Below are 19,574 nucleotides of genomic sequence, written 5' to 3' on the forward strand. Positions count from 1 at the left end.
TGAAAGTTGTAAACGGGCCTATTCTTATTACCTTTGCAATTTCTGGTATCTTTTTAAAAGAACATCTTTGTAATGGTATTTTTAAGGGCTTTCACTTATGCATTCTGCTCAATTTTCTCAGCTTTATTTTAATCATTAACGTTTTGCACTTTTATTTCTAGAGACAGAATACAGTCTGCACTGGAAGATGAAACTGCATTTGATATCACAGTAAGCTTGGACTTCTGGGAGGTTTTTTTTAAGCAATATAATAAGCTAAATACAAGCTAAGTGCTTGTATTTTATTTTTAGAATCTCAATATTGCAGCCACTCAAAATTCAAAGGTGAAGGAAGGAATGTGAACAAAAAATGAGAGTGATTTGATTTTTATCAAGACAAATATTAAATTATTTCATATATTGTGAAAAGTTAATTTAAATATTCAATTCTGAAAAGAAAATGCTAGTGTAAAAAATATTATAAACTATACTTTGTTTTATTTCCTTAAGTATTGCACATACACTTGGAAAATCCACTAGAAATAACTATTTATTTCTCTTTAAAAGTTGCATCAGTAGCTGTAATGTTCCCATAGGTCAGAGATAATTTTGCTTTGCCTAAAAGAAGAACATGTGCTCTCAAGCTGTCTAGCCTTTACAATCCTGATTCCAATTTATCTCAAGAGAAATCCAATTTTTTTTAGCATTCTTCTTTCAGCTGTAGTCTTCTTGTCTATGTCAATATAGTGCTTCCAGCTGTTGCTGCCAGAATATGCTTAGGAAGGCAAAACAATAAGTAAAGTGACTCTGCCTTTGTAAAATTTATGATCGCAGTTGCTTTTTTCTAAGTCATAAAATAGCTTCCTCTAGGATTCCCACTGCTAAGTTGTCACTATTAAATTAAACACTGTTGTGCCAAAAACCAGTCTCCTCCTACCTGTGTTTTTTAGGAAAATGCATCTTCTGTTCTCTTTTTGTTGCAAGTCTAATGAAAGCTAAATTAATGCAGGAGAGCAGATAGAAGGATCAGGGTTCTGGGGTTAGGTTTTGGGGGTTTTGGAGGTTTTTTTTGCTTGTTCATGTTAAGTGTGTGTATGGTCTTGGAAAATGTCATCTTTTTTATGTATACAGTAATAAATGGGATTTAGGATAATATGAGTGCAGTCAGTGGAATCAATAGATCTACTATGTAGAATCTTTCTGTGGTCATACATCTGTGAATTATATTCTGAATCTCATTTTTACAGTTTTTAGTGTAACTGGATGTAAAAGATCATCCAAATAAAAGAAATGTATAGTGTCATCCATTTTTTAAAAAGGGGTAGGGGAGAGGTAGCATACTGAACTTGTAGAAAGTTTATGAGTTAGTATGTGTCCAATTTGATATTTGTGGGTTTGTGACAAGTTTTCTTTTCCATGAAGTAATAATCAGTTTTTTCTTAAATAGGTTTTAACTGCTAGTGAAAAAACGAATGTAGACAACTTGTTTCAGAAAGATTCAGTTGTTCGACAAAGCCAGGTATGATGGAAAGTTTTTAAGATGAGAATGGAAAATAGATCAGTAGACACTTAAATGTTTATAACACTAATGCTCTATGCACTTTTTAAAGCTGTTTCTAATACTTTTTTTTTTATATTCACTGAAGTGTGTTGGTCTTTGTATGTGTAAAAATAATGCTCTTTAGTTTCTAAAGATCAGAAATGTTTTTCAGGCTAGCTTGGAGAGGATGAAAGGCTGAGAGCTATTCCCATTTGGCTCATGTGTTACTGTTGATGGTCATTAATAAACTATTAAATAGCACTGTAGTAACTGCAGCATCTAGTGAAAAATAGAGATCAAGTGCCTAAACAACCTTCGTATTGGATACTTTCAAAGTGGAATAGTCTTCAGGATGTGTACGCCTTTGGTTACCATGTAGATAATGAGTACATCCAGAGATGAGAGGAGGGCAGTTAAAATATTATTTGTTACATGTTTGTTCTAAAAATGCAATTTAATTTTATTCCAGCTCGTGGTAGATTGGCTAGAGAGCATTGCCAAGGATGAAATTGGGGACTTTTCCGATAATATTGAGTTTTATGCAAAATCTGTATATTGGTGAGTTCAGATTTCTTTGATTGTATACATGCTCCCATCGAGTGTAAGATTCACATGCACAGACACAGAATCACTCTTAAAAAAGAAGTGGATTTTTAAAAGTTGTTCAGTTCATTCACATCTTTTCTTTAAATTCTTAGATGTAAAAATTGAGATTTTGCACCCATCCACTGAAGTGTATCTTCTCAAAAGTCAGTTACTGCTTTTGCGAGGTGAAGATGGAAGGAAAACCATCAAAGCTACTTAATTTAATCTTAACCTGGATGCAGATTTGATTTTTTTCATAAGAAGGCACAATAAGAGATGGTCACCTGCTGATCAGCCTGTTATTTATGCTGGATAAAACCATTTTTATTATGTGTTTCTCAGGTGGTCACTTCTTTGTCTGGCTTTAATTTTTGCCTGTTTAAGTTCTTGTCATCACTTTGTGTCACTGATCCTTCACCAGAAGCTGGTATTGTCATCTTTGTTATCAGTGGTGGGGTTTATGGCAGAAAAGACCAAAGACTACCTTTCATGCTAGATGTCTAGAATAAATCTGGTTTTAATGGCCAGTGAATACAGGCTTTTGGAATCATGTGTTCATCCTAAGTTGAATTTCTGTCCTAGACTGACTTTATAGTGAATGCTAGTGGGAAGTTTTGCTCATGCAGAAATCATTCATAGTTAAATACAGGAATGATTGAAATTATGGATGCTTTTGAAAGAAATCAAAGATACATGTATTGATTCTAATATTGTGCTTCTTGTGAAATGTTCCATTTTCACAACAGTAACACAGTCTGTTGATAAACCAAGTGTGTCTCTTCTGTAACCATATTCCATGTAACAAAAAATATCTTTCAATATTTGTGTCTCATTAAAAGATGCTTGCTAAAAAAGCATTTTTCTGAAAAGCATTTCACTGCTTTCAGGGAGAACACACTACATACCCTGAAGCAGCGACAGTTAAGTACGTACATTGGAAGTTCTCGAGCTCTGGTCACAGAGCTGGTAAGTATTATTTAAAAACAACGTTTAGTTTCAAAATGGGTTAGAGAGAGCATATATGCTATTTTCACAGCCTTCCACCAGCTTTTAGATAGTTGTACTATCCAAAAGCAGTAGTACTATCTGAAAATTAGTACAGAAATTGTGAGGCAGGGCACCTCTGGAGTTCCTTTTGGGATATGTGGACTTCTGTTTTCTTTCAGCAGTCACTTCCATACCCCACCCGCCATCACAGGTGTCTGTGGTCTAAAAAAGCCATTTAGTTTAAATAGTACTTTTTATGTCTGAAACAAACTCATTTTCCTAACCAGAAAAGCTTATAAAACTGTTTGGAAGCCCTTGCAGGTTGCGGCATGCTGTCTTTATACAGTAACTAGTACAATGAAACCAAGTCCTGATGGGATTCCTTGAGACCTACTATAGTAAAAGCTAATAGAAGAGAAGTTAAGGAGGGAAAGGACTGTCTGGTAGAAGGAGGTAATGAACTGTCTCAGTGACAGTAAAGCAGTCGTAGAAGATTAATTCAATTGGGTGGTGATCTGAGGTATTTATTGACTGACTTGAGAAAATCTGTTTGGATTAAATAGAAGCAAGTACAGCTGTTGTGAAAAGCCTTCTCAGTCAGAAGGTGGAGGAGGAGGAACAGTTTGGTAGGTAGAGAGGCAGAAGGGGAAAGGATGTCTGAAGGTGAGAAGAGCTGGAAGATGAGAAGTTTGGGGCAAAAAACAAGGTGGTGGAGTAAATAAATTGCAATGGCTCCTTCGGATAGAAACATTGACAGAAGAGGAATAAAAGAAATGAGAGAGGAAAGACAAGGAAGTATCATGCTAGATATTACATGGGTTGTACAGATTGTGCCAATGTGAAAAAGTGTCTCCAAATTATAAAACAGCGCAGGAAATCATCGGAAGAGGCATATAGGCATCGTGTGGATGGATGGTGACTTTTTCCCTTGCAGGATCCAGATGCTCCTATAAGACAGAAACTGCCACTTGATGATTTGGACCGAGAAGATGATGCGAGGTTATTGAAGTATCTCTTCACTCTCATCAGAGCAGGAATGACAGATGAGGTAAGCTGCAGAAAGTTATAGTATCTTCTTGGTTAACTAGTGTAAATTATTTAAATCTTACTGTTAAGGCTAATGAAAAGCTGTATACTAAAATGTCTGTTTAAATTTGGCTTGTAGTGATTTAATTTTCAATTTATTATCAGTACTGACAGTGATGGACTGCTAAATTAGTATTTTAATAAAATCTTCCATTTAGTTAAGTAATTTTGGGTGTAGGATACACGTTATGGAAAAGATTATGTATCTTTGCTTTTTTTGGTTGCTTGACAGTGTTTTTTTACTGTAGTGGCTTGATACTAAACACTGCCAGAAAAACACACAGAATGTTTCAAAGAACTTCCTGACTGCATCTCTAATAATCAATGGATTATCATACAGGCTTCCTTCTAGATATATTAGAGTAGAACACACTTGCAATTTTAACTAGACAGAGAGGTTTGATGTATGCTTTTCTTAGAAATAGCATTAAATTAAGCAAACTTTACTTGCTCTACTCCTCTAATGTTCCCTTGGGTATATGATCTGAGTGGAATTGACGAAGAGAGTCAGGCCTGTTTTTATCACCTTGTTGTACAAATGGTTGCAATGACACATTTGGAGGTGTGTCCCAGGACTGAGAACTGGGGGCCAGTGCACAAGATCCATAGGCTAATACCACCATCAGAAGAAACTTGGTTATTTACAGTGGTTACTTTCTTAGTTAAAACAATTTTTTCTTGCTTGCTTTCTACCTTCTGTTTTCTTACTTTTGTTTTTTGGCAGGGTCTTCAGCAGTGAAAACTCTGATAGACTTTATCTGAGTATTGTAGAAAACACGTTATTATCCCCCATTAACTCTTTCACTTTAAGTCTCCTTGTTCCACCACCTTAGAGAATATGACGTGTATACTTTGCATTAATCCTTAGCTGAGTAACAAACATCCAGGCAATTTAGGTCCTAAAGCTGTTCTAAACAACGATTACCAGTTGTGAAGTGACTTTCATGATTTAATCATGTAAATACTTGTATTGTGGTGTTGTCTAAAGGCCTCAGCTGGAAACTGATTCCCTTACACTAGGCTTTATGTATGTGTAAGGACATTTGAGTAATGAGGGGAAAAAAAAGGACTTGAGATTCTTGTGCCTAAGACCTTAGACTTAGGACTTACGGTTACTTGCTAGTATTCTGTTCCAATATGGTGCACGTCCATTAATTTTCTGATAGTATAGGCAAATGAGCATGTTGCTGCAGGGCAATATGAATATAAATTTGCAGCATCAGTTGTTCTGCAGTCACTGCTATGATGTCCCTGCTGTCTGATAACCATGAAGTGGGTTATTCACTACTGAAAGAGCAACTTAAAATACTTCAAGCTTACTCTGAATTAAGAACGAACCTCTGTTCGTTTACCTATTACAATAGGTAATACCCAGCAGGTAAGCTAGAACAACTTGCTTGTCTATTCTTTAAATTTACTGTTTGTTACCATTCCCAAAATGGCTGACTGTCTGCAGCCTTCCAGTATGAAAAGAACAGAATTTGGCTAAACAAATGAAGACTGCATATTGCAGTTTCTCTCACTGTTCATACTGTTTTCTCAGTCCTGGAACAGTACCAGTGAGACTAATTAGATAATCTGTAGCTGACTTTTTTTTTTTCCAGGGGTGGAGGATTGGAAGAATTGTGGGGAAGTTTTTTTTGTAGTTTCTGTTCTACTTTCTATGCTATTCAAAATAGCTTTGACTTAAACCTGTTTGTGCTAGTGCATAGACTATTGAATATCATTATGGGAAAGGTGGGATTGCTATTTTTAGAAGTGCATGAGGTTTGGAAAGCTACATTAACTGGAATAGAAGATGACTGCGTGAAGAGATGGATTATACATCTAAGCAACAAGACGACACCTTAAACTAAACTTACTAGAAAGATGTGTAACAGCTGTTTAAGCTAGCAAAGATGAGACTAGCATATTTCTCACATTGCTATAAATACCAACTGTGTTTAGTGTAAAAAAACCAGTGATGACATTTTATTCACTTTGAAATCTTTCAGTTGCTTTGAGTTTAGGATTCTTTATCCTTATTTTTTGCATAGTAGAATCTCTACACAAATTAACTATTTTAATAAAGTTCAAATTTTTAAAGGAGAAGCTGGTGGTTTTCCTACCTTGAAGTCTGTTGCTGAGCAAATCCATTATTTTTCAGGCACAGCGCTTATGCAAACGATGTGGTCAGGCCTGGAGAGCTGCAACTTTGGAAGGATGGAAATTGTACCATGATCCTAACATAAATGGAGGTATCTACTTCAAAGTGCATTTGAGACAGATGTAAAAATAGGGCAGAGGGCTTTCTCTTAATATCTGTCTGTGGCAAAGAGAAATAGCTCTTTCTTTTTACCTTAAGAAACCTTTTTGCATCCGAAATGTTTTATCATGTCTGTTGAACGTGTAAACATATAAAAATGAATATTTTAGTTGAAGGTATGAATTCACTGAATCCACTTAACATGCTAAAGTCACTTTCTTTCTGAAAAGCAAGCATAATCACTAGGAAATAGATGTCTCGGAGTTCCAGACAGATCTTCTCCACCTCCATATAATATTTCAGTCTGTATTTTCTCAAAATCTGAATTGTGCCACCTAGCAAACATTTTGTTGCTTGCAGGCTCCAAAGTTGGACTCTATATCCAGCTTCAAAAAGGTATAGTAGGACTAGAGTTCAGCAAATGTAAATGCAGGAAAAAGAGGTGCTTTTTAAAATATTTGAAAGTTGTTAAATTACATTTCTCCTTGGTTCTGAGGTTCCTTGCACACGATCCTATTTATAACACAATACCTTCCTTCTCTTTATGGTCAGGACATGCAGGATTTAGCAAAGAATTTAAGAACGTGTCTAAGCGTTGTACATAGCCAGGTCTGGAAGGCATATTGCTTTCCTACTTTTCAAATCCTGATACCCTGTTACTTTTATCTGCATGCTTCACCAGTGTCCTAGCCTTGTTTTGAGTGTACCTACCTAGCCTGCTGTTATGTGGGGTTTAATTTCATGATGCGTACCCTTATGCAGATGTATGCAGAATAGCAGCACTGAAGCAGTGACGTTTTTTAGAAGTTTGTATTCCTTAAGATATAAAAATTCCTTTTCTCCTTAATTTTGTGTTTTCTGAATGTAAACATTATAGATATGTTGTGGTCAAATACATTATTTTCGTCAAATCTAGTTAGCAGCTAAGCTTTCAAAATCCTGTAACTTTAAGATGTACATTTACCAAGCTTCCTGGAAAAGCCACCTTGTGGTCCAGTTGAAAGCAACAAAATGCTTTGGGAAGAGTTCCAAAGGGATTGAAATTGGGTTAATAACAGAAAATAGGTTTTACGTTGTTACCCGTTTCTCTTTTTTTTAATAGCACCTTTCTCTTTCCCCCTCCCCCCCCCCTCCCGCCTTTTAATTATCCTTTGCATGTAGGGAAAGAGCTGGAGCCTGTTCAAGGGAATCCATACAGGTGCATTTGGAAAATAAGTTGTTGGCGTATGGCTGAAGAGGTAAGACAGTGCTGATTTGCTTGATATTAATATATAAATTTGAACTTTTCTGAACTCTGTAATATGATTTTAAGTAAACCTAACTCCTCTGTGTTTGCTGCTTATAAGTTTGGCAATTAATGTTTGTAAGAGGACTTCTGAAACAACGTATTTATGTCTTGTAATGAGAAATCTACATAATCAGCACCAATTTTTCAGGCTTAGGAAATGTCTGACTTTTTTATTTGGTTGAAAGTGAAACTGCTAACACTGACTTTCATCTTGACTTAATTGAATGGGAAAAGAAAAATGCTGCTTTCTTTCCAGGTCAATATAAATTTTTCGCATAAGTTACAAGGGGATGCTAGTGAAGGGGAGGTCACTTGCTATTCTTATTTTGGCTCCTGATCTGTCCTGTGATTTTCCAGCTTTTCTTGGAAACTGTTAGATGGAACATTTTGCAATGGATTAATCTCTAATAAAATGTAAAGTGAGTAGAAAACTTATATGCTTTGTAATTGAAAGTTATATTTTTCTACTGTTTATTTTAGGAGCAGTTTAATAGATATGAGAGAGCAATCTATGCAGCACTGAGTGGAAACCTCAAACAGGTATGTCAGGCCTCATAGTTAAACAGTGTTTGGTAGTTGTACATTTTGTTTCTCATATGTGACAGTGATATCAGAAATACTGCAATTACTGGTTATTGTACTTTTAAAGATCTAGTAAACAGGACAATAGCAAACATTGCTGCTTTAGTAGACAAGTTCTTTGTAGGATTGACATGCCTTAAGTAAATATACGTTAGACGACTCTTAGTATTATTCCTGCTGACTTTCAGTACAAACAGTTCTAATGTTATTTTAGTTACTTTCTAGTTCAGTATTATTTAAGAGCTTATATAGTCACTTCCCTGCTCATGCACAGTATACTTACAGATGAGTTGGTGTATCCAAAGATGATTCTGCACCTGAATTCCATTATCAATAGGTTTTACACTCTGTATGATGCTAACTTTTTAGTTTTCTCTTTTTATTAGTTTTAATCCTTCAGATGTTTTTGTGCTCTCCCACTCCTAACTACTGATTTTTAATTTATTTTTTTATTTTTAAGAACAATGAGGAACGTTGCAGACTATCATAAAAGTTTCCTTGCTGTTATAGTAATCCGTGGTAAGCTCCTACTTGAGGAGCTTGATTTCCGTCCACCCCCCACCCCTCCCATCCCCCCCCATCGTGGTATGATGTAGTAGAAATAAAGATAATTCAGAAAATAAAAAGAGGAGGAATAGGGAATGTTTTCAGGTTTTATTCATTGAAGTTTAAAATTAGCTCTTTTACAGGAAAAAAGGCATTGTAAAATTATACAGACTTACAGAACAGAAGATGCTTACCTTCCTGTGACAGAGCAGAGAGACATTTAATGAAATTAAATTTCAGTAATTTCAGTAATTTTATAATTACTGTAAGAGAGAAGTGTTTCATGAAATGCAGTGTTTTTTCTGGAACTTGTTCTAGGGTTTCAATGCTGAAAGAGCCTAGCAAGATTCAGAGAAGAACTGGATATAAAATTCTCTATTTTACCACAGCAGCAGTACTCCCTTCCTCCTACCTTTCACAGCTCACTACTGCACTGAGACTTTTACAACCATGACATAAACCAGTAAGGCAAAGTGATCCTTCTGAAAAGTGATTGTGGAGAAAAGTGGATAATCTTCATCTGGATTGGTTTTCTGAGGTGGTACACAAGAGGGGGAATGGTGTTGGAGTGGTGCTGCCTCTGGAAGGAGGATAGGACTGTTTCTGTTGACTACCTTTGATATAAAATAATCAAGGAACTAGAGCTTTATACAGTGAAAGGATTTTTTGTATCCTGCTTTGATGAAGGAAAGGCTGCTGTGGTTATTAGTCTGCTTTGGTGCCCAGAAATCTGATCCTAAATTACAGTTGCTCTGTTTGGATTCTGATAGTTCTCCATCTCTTGATAATTTTTGCTCTGTTTTTTTAATATGTAGCTTCTTCCAGTTTGTGATACCTGGGAAGATACTGTTTGGGCATATTTCAGAGTCATGGTGGACACTCTTGTTGAGCAGGAAATACGAACCTCAGTAATAACTGCAGAGGAGATGGAAGAGCTCCCTAGAGATTATTTAGAAACAAAGTAAGTTTTAAGTAAAATTATGCTCCTACACTCAACAAAGGATCCTGTATGATCTGTTTGGAATATTCAAGGTAATGTTTTTTGCCTTTTCTCTCCTACTTTGAAGCTGGACTTCAGAAAAAGTTTTTGAAGAACTTCAGGCAACAGACAAAAAGGTACATGTTAACTACAGTGTTTCTCCTCACTGTTTACCATTTTTTACTATTCCTTAGGTTCTACTTTTACTACACTATTTAAGGAAATGTTCAAATTGTACAGTGACTGATTTATTCTAGGTTTTCTACCTCTGTAATGTGTAATTTCTCAATTCAAATAGATTTTTCTATATGCTGCCACCTTTTAATGATAAAAAAGATACAGGTTTTGTCTTGCCCCATATCTGCCAAACTAGCGGGGTGTGCTAAAGAAACAGCTGACTGTCAAGTGTTGTCAGACGTACAAAGCAGACAGAGTAAATCAACTATTTAACGCTTTGATAAAATGTGCAAAGATAGATTACATACCGTTTCTTTGTAGGAGGTTTCAGTTTTCTTTACAGGAGGTTTGTGTGCATATTTCAAAACAGGCCTTTCAAAATCTAAAGGCATATTTGCTTAAGCTGTGTTCTTTTGTTACTTTCAACACCCAGGGTGCTTATTTCATTTAAGATGGAGTATATAACTTATATGTTAATTTTGTAAACATTAAATTGAAACTGCACTTACTGTTATTTGATGAAATAGACATATAGCATTTATAATATTGCTAAGACAAAGACATGTTGAAAGACAGCTTACAGATTGATGCGGTCAGGCACAGATACACCCAGCTGCCTTTGCCTTTCTAGTGCAGTGCTCACCATATAGCAACTTTACAGGTGCATTTGAATTGCGTTTCATGTATTAATTCCTCTACCCGAAAGAAAAATCTCCCCAAGTAAGTTTCGCAAGCCTTTTCTTTAAGGATTTATACACATTGTTGTTTCTTCTGTGACTTTGTAGAATCTATTCTCTGGAACATCGTTATTTGTTCTCCTCTTCAGAGCAAAAAGCCCTTAGTCTTGGGTCTCTTCCATGAAAGTATTAACTCCACAGATCTATATTCTGGTTCTTTCTTTCAGTTTGTCGATATTCTTGTAATTTGACATTGAGCTAGCAAGTGCTTTTTCTCCTGCTCTTTATGCAGAATACCCTTTGAAATAGGATAGCTTTTTTCCCTAAGGAGGAACCTTTGCTTTATTTATAAGTTTGCTTTCTTTATACATTATGCTATAAGATTTTATTCAAAGTTTGAACTTTCTTTTTCTTTCCCCAGAGGGTTATAGAGGAGAATCAAGAACACTATCATGTGATTCAGAAATTCATTATACTGGGAGATGTGGATGGTGAGCTTTTCTCTGAGTAATTTTTAAATGTCAACTGACTACATTATTTCTAGTGACCTTTCCAGAAACTTATGTGTGAATGGATTTTAGAGGCACACAGTAGGCAAACTCCACCTAAAACCTAAGCTGCTTCTTTAATCAAGAACTGTAGGGACTTTCTGCAGTTTGACATATAAGGTAGTTTTTAAAGAAGTCATGAAACCGTGTAAATGTGTCAGAATATATATAAGACTATTGCTGTAACTTTTCTGAGAAATGACAAAATACATATGGCAGATATTTAAGTGAAACTGCTAAATGTTTCCAAAACTGTTGCTGCTCTGTTTTGTTTGTCTTTTGAGGCTATATTACACTTGTTGAATAAATGAATAATTTTGAAAAATTTCTGAGGTGTTTTTTCCCCACGATATGGCTAATATGGACTTTTGCTTGGTGGCTATAGGTTTGATGGAAGAATTCAGCAGATGGCTTTCCAAAGACAGAAGTGTGCTCCCAGGACACCTCCTTCGTTTCATGACACATCTTATTCTGTTTTTCCGCACTTTGGGTCTGCAGACTAAGGTAAGTTCACTTGTAGTTGAATTGTTGTCATACCAATAGCTAGTCTTTGAAGTAGAAAGGCTTGTATGTAAATATATAAACTACATACAATGACGGTAAATTGCTACCAGGCTGATGAGGAGCTGTATGCTTAAATAGTATATTTGTTGATCTTGGAGCCTAAGTACAACAGTCAAAATTAGAAACAAGCATCCTCCTACCCTCCAGTTCAGCTTGAAAATTATTTTTTGAGGATGGTGGATCCTACTCATAAACCCTTTTATTGAGAAGGACCTGACTCAAACTTCAATGTTAGGATTATTCATAGCAGCCAAGATGCTTTGAATATGAACTGATCTTATACAGAGTCCTTGGAATTGTACCTATTGCTGTAAGCTCATAAATGTTTTTGCTTGAGGTAATTGGTACTAGCTGAAACTTTCATATTTTCTCAAAATATATACTAAGTATAGCCTACTAGCTACCTAGCCTATTTATGCTAAATATGCAGATGGGTCACACAGCTGTAATTACTCTTTTCTGAGGCAATCACAAGTAATTAGAAGCTCTCCTTTTCTACTGTTTTAAAATTTAGAAGCACTTACGTATCAAATATGTTTCTGAATGTAACCTATTTTGGCAGAAGACAAAGGTGTGTTTTCATTAGATGATTTAAATACAGCTCTGAGTTATGTTTTTTTCATGCCTCTAATCAGTGCTTCATTCCCTTGTTAAAATTTATTTTGAAGGCAGTTAAGATTTAGCTAATTAAGAGGAACTTGTGTGTGTGTGTGTACATACACATTTTTTAGCCAGACTCAAAATTTGCTAGAGTAGGTCTTTAAGCTGAAGTATGGTAAGACTAGTCATTAGCATATGTTTAACAGAGGAGACAAAGAAGGTGCAATTTCCTACATAAATTCCATTGTAGGATTGCAAGCAACTGTTGATTACTGCCTCTACAGTTTTGGAGTAGGTGAATTTACTGGAATGTTACTCGATCAACCCTCAGTAGACCTCAGATGGAAGAGGCAGTTGTGCAAGCTTTTATGATGTTCCTTATTTGATGTTTGAGTACAATTCATAGATGAAGATCTCTAATTTCATTTACACATACAAAACTAAAATGATAGTTCTTCACAGTAACTAGCTAAAGCAGTCTCAGGTGCTTTGGTTGTTTAGTGTAGGCTATTACAGATGAGCAGGTGATATTTTATTACCTGTACAGAAGAAGATTAGAACTTTCTATAATACAACAGTGTGTGTTGCACACTGCAATAGTCATCTGTTCACCTGACATTTTATTTATTAATTTAAAAAAAAAGAAAGGTAAAATGGAAAGATTTGAAAAAAATTTTAAAAGCAACTTTGCAGTTAGACCAAAAACTATATTATCCAGTTGCTGGAAAAGAAAATCCTTGGAACACTAAATCTTTGAATCGGAAGACTTATTTTTTTAATCACTCTCCAAGAGAAACAGTTCTTCCAGCTGAGCCTGTTTGAATGTGTAAATTAACTGAAGCAAGGATAAGCAAATAACCTTGTGTCTGTGTAATAGTGATACCCTGTAAAGTATCTTTTTTTTTTTTCTTGTGCCGCATTATCTGATTTAAAACTGAATTTTTATTTGTATTAATAAGGAGGAAGTTTCTGTTGAAGTCCTAAAGACTTACATTCAGGTAAGCTTTCAAAAATATAGTTTGTTTTCTCTAGTGTAATTTAAACATAAAGGGGGAAGAAAAGAAGACTTAAGGTTACAGGGTGGAAAGAGCTGTGACGCAGTTAATGGTCTCTTGAGAAGAGATACATGGAAGCTTGCCTAATATGCAGAGTTTCTGTCAGCAGTGCTTGAATAAGAGACAGTTTTATTGATCCTTGTTTAGAAGCTGAGAAGGGGAATCTTCCTCTATCAGAAGAAAATAATCAGAAATCTCTTACACATTGATGTTTTTACATAAAACGTGTTTTTACAGAAGTGTAAACACATGTGTTTACACAGAGGAATATAGTATGTTTTTCTAAATATTTGCTTCTTATTCTGCAGCGGATGGTATCTGAGAAGCACACAGATTTAATAGCATTTTATGTTAGCCACTTGCCCCCAGAGCTAGCTGTTGCTCAGTATGCTTTATTTCTCGAAGATGTTATTGAAAGTGATCAACGCCACCACTGCCTTGAATTAGCGAAAGATGCAGGTGAGATATACTGATATTCCAGTTATCATTTTATATGCTGGATTATTTTGTGTTTCAGTAGCTTTTAATGCAAGACCTAGCTATGAAGATGATAATGTTTCCTTCCTGTGTCTCTTCATTTTTCAATTAAATAAAATTAATTTGCTGATCACTCTTCAAGTAGGTATATTGTGGTTTTTAACTAACCTGGAATTGCAATTATTTTTCTGAATTAAACTAAATATCACTTTTGCTTCTGGATTATGTCCAAACACAGCAGGAAGTAAATGCCAGCTGCCTGCCTCAAGCTGAAGCTCTGAAGCTTGACATGATCATATTATTTCAGAAAACAAATTATAAAAATACAAACCTGTTTGTGGATTTAGGAAGGTTATGAGTATCTTGATTTTTTTTTTTTTTTGTCCTATTTATAGTACTCTTCCTTAGCCATGGTGGGTTGCTTGCATTAATTGTAAGCTTGCTTCCAGGCCCACACATCAAACTAAAAGGGACTACAGTGAAGCAGGGCACTGTCCATTGTTTCACAATGCCTCTGTGCCACTCAAAATTCACAGAGATAGATTTACTGCAGACTTCAGTGTCTGACTTTTCTTTGATCATTTTTTAGTCGTTTTCTTTTAAAAATTTGGCTAAGGTTTAAAAAAAAAAAAAAAACCATCCTGCTTCAGCATCTGTAAAAGAACTATTCTGAGCTTTTCCTGGTACATTGCTGTCAAATCATAGTCTTGCCATCAGATTTGTAGGAATCGGCGGTCTTAGTAAATATATCTATATGCTGGTCCCCAGCACAGACTAAAAAACTTTGTTAGTTGTCTTATTCTTTTTCCCATGTCTGGTGTTCTCTGTTATCTCAAATATCATTCTTCTAAAATACCTGCAATAAATTACGTATCTCAAAGCTTATAATTTAGTCCAACAATGTGAGTGTGGACAGACTGATGAGAGTTACTGGTAGTAAGGAATAAGATCAGCAATTGGAGTCTGAAATTCATTTTGTGGCAAGTTTAGATTCATGATCGCTCTTACATAGTTCTCTTTTTAATCCAGGTCTGGATGTTGCAACTATAACAAAAACTGTTGTTGAAAACATCCGCAAGAAGGATGCTGGTGAATTCAGTCACCATGACCATATGTTAGATATGGGCACAACAGAGGTGAGTGTACTTCGTAGGGCAGATATTCCAGTTTGCAATCAACTGCAGAGTCTTTTGCCATATATGATCCATATTTCTCTTTCAACAATGGTGGAAATTGCCTTGAAAAATCCTGTGAGGGAAGTGCACTTTCCATGTGACCAAGTGAGGAGTTGAATTGCACGAATTCATAACTTCTGTTTCTACATCTCCTTCATTTTCTGGGCTGTGGTATATGTTGCTCAGCAGCATGTCTGTATGCAAGCAGTAAGTGGAGATAAAGCCCATGAAATTACTATACCAAAATCTGTTGTAGCTGAGAGCGGGGTATTATTGTAGCTTCTAAGAATTATGAGGATTAATACTCTGGATCTCAGATGTACCTTATCACATGCTCAAGTGACATATTCTAGCTATGACAGATTGCCTTTACTGACAGTTTCCTTGTCATCACTGTTGAGTGTCAGTTGGATCCAACTCAGTACTTCAGTGACAGTGAGGTACTGTTAATAGCTTGCGTTCAAAGTACTCTTTAGAAAGCAACTGATAGTTTGCAAACTTGTGGCAAATTTTTGCTGTTCAGTACAAAGTTTAAACTCCAAGCCAAATAGGTAGTTTATCTAATGCAAGAGTTGGAAAACTAGTTGCATGTTGATGGCACCCCTGAAGATTATAGCAAGGGCTCCAGAAATCATGTTTGTACAGTGTATTCATATTAAAGTTTGAGGAAGATGCATGGTAGTCCATAAAAATTTTTGAGACCTGATGTTCATCCATTGGTCTGAATATCTTGTGAATACTTAGAAATATTTTTTTAATTATTCTAGACTGCAGAGATTGTTTTCTAAGCTTTTGATACTAAAGTTGTGAATAAAGCTGTCCTTGTTAGTATGTCATAATGCTATCCAAATATCTCTAGAAACTTGTGTATTTCATTGACCAGATTTAACCTGTCTACCATCAGCTGTATGCTTGAAATGTTAGTGAATCTATATGTTGTTTTTTACAGGCGGATCGGCTGAAAATAGATGTAATTGATTGGCTTGTATTTGATCCTGCACAGAGGGCGGAAGCACTTAAGCAAAGCAATGCAATCATGAGGAAGTTCTTGGGTACTGAATTTCGCAAATACTGTTGACCTTTTAAATGCTGGTTTTGTTCTTGTTGGCTCTTGGCATTATACTTGATATAACTTTGAACCTAGTCTATTAAAAAGCATTGGTTTGTCAGTTTTTATAAAAATAAACTATGGAAATTGCAAAGCTGTTGATACTCAGTTCATGTTCTCATAGCATCCAAGAAACATGAAGCTGCAAAAGATGTGTTTGTGAAGATTCCCCAAGACTCTATAGCAGAAATATATAACCAATGGGAAGAACAGGGAATGGATACTCCGCTTCCAGCTGAAGATGACAATGCTATACGGGAACATTTATGTATTCGGGCATATTTGGTGAGTTTCAGATATGCTGTATTCCAAGTTACTACTTAGAAATAATGGTGGCTTTGCCTTGGTGGTGAAACTTCAAGTTTTGTCCATTTGATCTAACTTCTGATTCCTGGATGCACTATATCTGTGCATTTAATGACATTCTTGTAATTATGTAAGTCAAAAGACTGTTTCCAATGCAATCCAGGAAGCCCACGAAACCTTTAACGAATGGTTTAAACACATGAACTCAGCTCCACAGAAGCCTTCTTTGTTACCACAAGCAAGTTTCACTGAAAAAGTGGCCCATGAACATAAAGAAAAGAAGTATGAGGTATGTAAAAGTTCAAGTTATTTACTATGAACACGTACATTCTTGCCTAGGAGGTGGTCTTAGTTTAATGAAACAGAGTAGAAGACTGCTAACTCATATTGCTTAAGAGCTCTATTATAAATTATTCTGGTTTTATATCAGGGGAGTATGAAACAGTAGAATACTAATGCCACTGCACAATAAATTCTCGTGTGTTGGGGTTTTTTTGTATGACTCAGCTTTACATATAATATTGTCATGTAGTAGTAAATACTCATTGTAATATGTTGATTGTCAATGTTATTAACAACTCTGAGTACTTGATTTTGCTATTAACTCTTTTTTATTCTTGCATTTGTCACACTTTCTTTTCTAAAAGATGCTGCCATTTTGTTTGTTTTGCCAGAAGTTCTTTTTGCATGTCTAGCCAGTATGAATATACTGTATTCAGTTAATACAAGTATGTGTTTTATAAGCATGTCAGAATAATTGTTTAAAATTATCTTTCTCTGGTGGCTTTGCTTCTGAACAACCTGTCTGACACTCTGGACAGGGAATTAAGCAAGGGTGGAAGTAGCTGTTAGCAGCAGGCTTTTAAGTTTTAGCTGAAGATTCTAATTTGAATTGGAGCTGCGCTGGCTGTTGCGTGCTAGGTGAAGAGTCTGTCTTAAAATAGCCTTGGAAATTATCCTGTTCTGCAGTAGTTTTGTTGTTTTTTTCTTTGCCAGATGGATTATGGTATTTGGAAAGGCCTCTTGGATGCTCTTACAGCTGATGTGAAAGAGAAAATGTACAATGTGCTGCTGTTTGTTGATGGAGGATGGATGGTTGATGTTAGAGAGGTAAAATGAATTTTTATATCATGGCGCAGACCACAAAGCATGGATTGTACTCAGTTGTACCTTTGTCACCTTTAGTTTGATGTGCTTAATTCACTCTGGCCTTGCTGTGACCAGTTACAGATTGCTTCCCCTTTGGTTACTGTACAAATCAGCTCTGGCAGTCCAGTCCAGGCTGGTTAGTCCAGTTTTTTGCCTCTGATGCTACTAATTATGTGGTTATGTCGAGTTGCGTTTTAAAGGTAGACGTTCATAATACTAATATGTTATTTTGCTATGGTAAGGATGCCGAGGATGACCCTGAACGAATGCACCAGATGATTTTGCTGCGCAAGCTGTGTCTGCCAATGATGTGCTTTTTACTGCACACAGTGTTACACAGTACTGGACAGTATCAGGAGTGCCTGCGACTGGCTGACATGGTCGCTTCTGAGCGACACAAGCTTTATACGGTGAGTTAGTGAGAGCTGCAGGCAGCTTAGCTTCCATTTAAAAGCTCTGTGGGTTGACTGTGGAAGAAGCTTCTATGTAGAGAGGAAGACGCCATATGTTCCTTAACATCGTAAGTTTCTTTATCTCTTGCCATTCACTGCAGTAATAAAGGGCTTCCTTGTATGCTGACTTAAGGAATCAGAGTTACCTTTGAAACCCTGAAGATGATGCCAGTCTTCTGACAAGCAGTTCTTCCGAGTAGTGCAGTTACTAATTTTTGGACGGGGGCTATTGAATTGAATTAAGTTTAATGGTTGGACTTGATGATCTTAAAGGTCTTTTCCAACCTAAACAATTCTAAGTTGAACTGTAGAATTGTAATTGATTCTTTTCTTATTTCCATTACGTTTCAGAACATTGTATAAGCAGGTTTTGTTTTGGAGCACTTGGGTTTACCTAACCTTCTTTTCTTCCACAAGCCTGAAAAACAACCCCAAAAAACTTTATCACTTAAAAAAAAACCAAACTCAACCAAAAAAACACACACCCCCCTAAACCACAACACTCCCCCCTGCACAAAAAAAAAAAAACCAAAAACAAAAACAAAAAACAAAAACAACCACCTAAGGATTAGACATCTGAAAAGAAACATCAAGGCCAAGAAAAACACTGTGATGCATTCGCCTGGATTGACCTAAGATCTCTGCCAGCAATAACAGGAGAATTAAATTTGGCTGTTTAGCAATAATCTCTGTAGTGGTTATGAGACAGAGCTATCTTGAGACTATCTTCAGGTTTTGGATACTACTACTAGCTTCCAGTCCTTTACTAAATGCCTTTCTGAAATGTCAGATGTTCACACTGTCTTCAATAGAAAGAAAGGGTGGGGAAATTACAACTTAATTAACTACCATTTACTTTGATATTAGTGCTGTTCATTGCAAATAAATATAACTTCATTATTTTTAATTTTATTTTTCTTAGGTATTTTCAAAAGAAGAACTCCGGAAGCTTCTACAGAAGCTGAGGGAATCTTCTCTGATGCTTCTGGACCAGGATCTTGATCCTTTGGGATATGAAATTCAGTCCTAGGATTTCATGTAGATACTTGCAAAGACTTCTGAACATGGACATTCTGGTTATAAAAAAAGAACAAAACCATGACTCGGACAAACTGTTCTGATCTTTGCGGGGGGGAAACAACCCTTGGGATTCAATTTCAACTTGAAAAATTCTGACCAACTTCAGAGATGATATTTGTTATATACCCTTTTTCATAATGGTTTTTTTTTTCTAATAAAAGTGCTTCACGAATAGAAAAGGTTTGTTCATTCTAATCTAAAATGTTGTTATGTGAATATGGCGATTGTATGAACCTTCATCTCTTTGCTACATGCCAAAGCGCTGCCCATAGCCTGGAAACATTACTGGGCAGGAGGAGAACGTGCAAGGGAACAGCGGAGAGGAAAGCGAGGCTGCGGGAGGATGTATGTGGAAGGCAGGGGAGAAGAAAGCGGACGCAGGGGGCTGG

General features: G+C 36.0%; 1 protein-coding gene across 3 annotated transcripts in view; it reads left to right on the top strand.

Moving 5' to 3' along the window:
* The window catches only part of NUP107 (nucleoporin 107), a 31,385-nt gene extending 12,036 nt beyond the window's left edge, over positions 1-19,349 (top strand). For all 3 annotated transcript variants that reach the window (XM_049792264.1, XM_049792266.1, XM_049792265.1), the window contains 21 exons: positions 162-210; positions 1,427-1,498; positions 1,989-2,077; positions 2,992-3,070; positions 4,026-4,139; positions 6,324-6,414; positions 7,584-7,660; positions 8,191-8,250; positions 9,654-9,799; positions 9,906-9,954; positions 11,093-11,162; positions 11,605-11,723; positions 13,343-13,381; positions 13,747-13,897; positions 14,945-15,051; positions 16,040-16,142; positions 16,323-16,483; positions 16,668-16,793; positions 17,501-17,614; positions 17,896-18,063; positions 19,028-19,349. In XM_049792264.1, coding sequence (XP_049648221.1) covers positions 162-210; positions 1,427-1,498; positions 1,989-2,077; positions 2,992-3,070; positions 4,026-4,139; positions 6,324-6,414; positions 7,584-7,660; positions 8,191-8,250; positions 9,654-9,799; positions 9,906-9,954; positions 11,093-11,162; positions 11,605-11,723; positions 13,343-13,381; positions 13,747-13,897; positions 14,945-15,051; positions 16,040-16,142; positions 16,323-16,483; positions 16,668-16,793; positions 17,501-17,614; positions 17,896-18,063; positions 19,028-19,135 — 2,092 coding nt within the window. In that variant the 3' untranslated portion in view covers positions 19,136-19,349. The remainder of the gene's footprint in view (positions 1-161; positions 211-1,426; positions 1,499-1,988; positions 2,078-2,991; positions 3,071-4,025; positions 4,140-6,323; positions 6,415-7,583; positions 7,661-8,190; positions 8,251-9,653; positions 9,800-9,905; positions 9,955-11,092; positions 11,163-11,604; positions 11,724-13,342; positions 13,382-13,746; positions 13,898-14,944; positions 15,052-16,039; positions 16,143-16,322; positions 16,484-16,667; positions 16,794-17,500; positions 17,615-17,895; positions 18,064-19,027) is intronic.
* The last annotated feature ends 225 nt before the right edge of the window (positions 19,350-19,574 follow it).

Source organism: Accipiter gentilis, chromosome 34 (genome assembly GCF_929443795.1).
Source record: "Accipiter gentilis chromosome 34, bAccGen1.1, whole genome shotgun sequence".
NCBI classification, from domain to species: Eukaryota; Metazoa; Chordata; class Aves; order Accipitriformes; family Accipitridae; genus Astur; species Astur gentilis.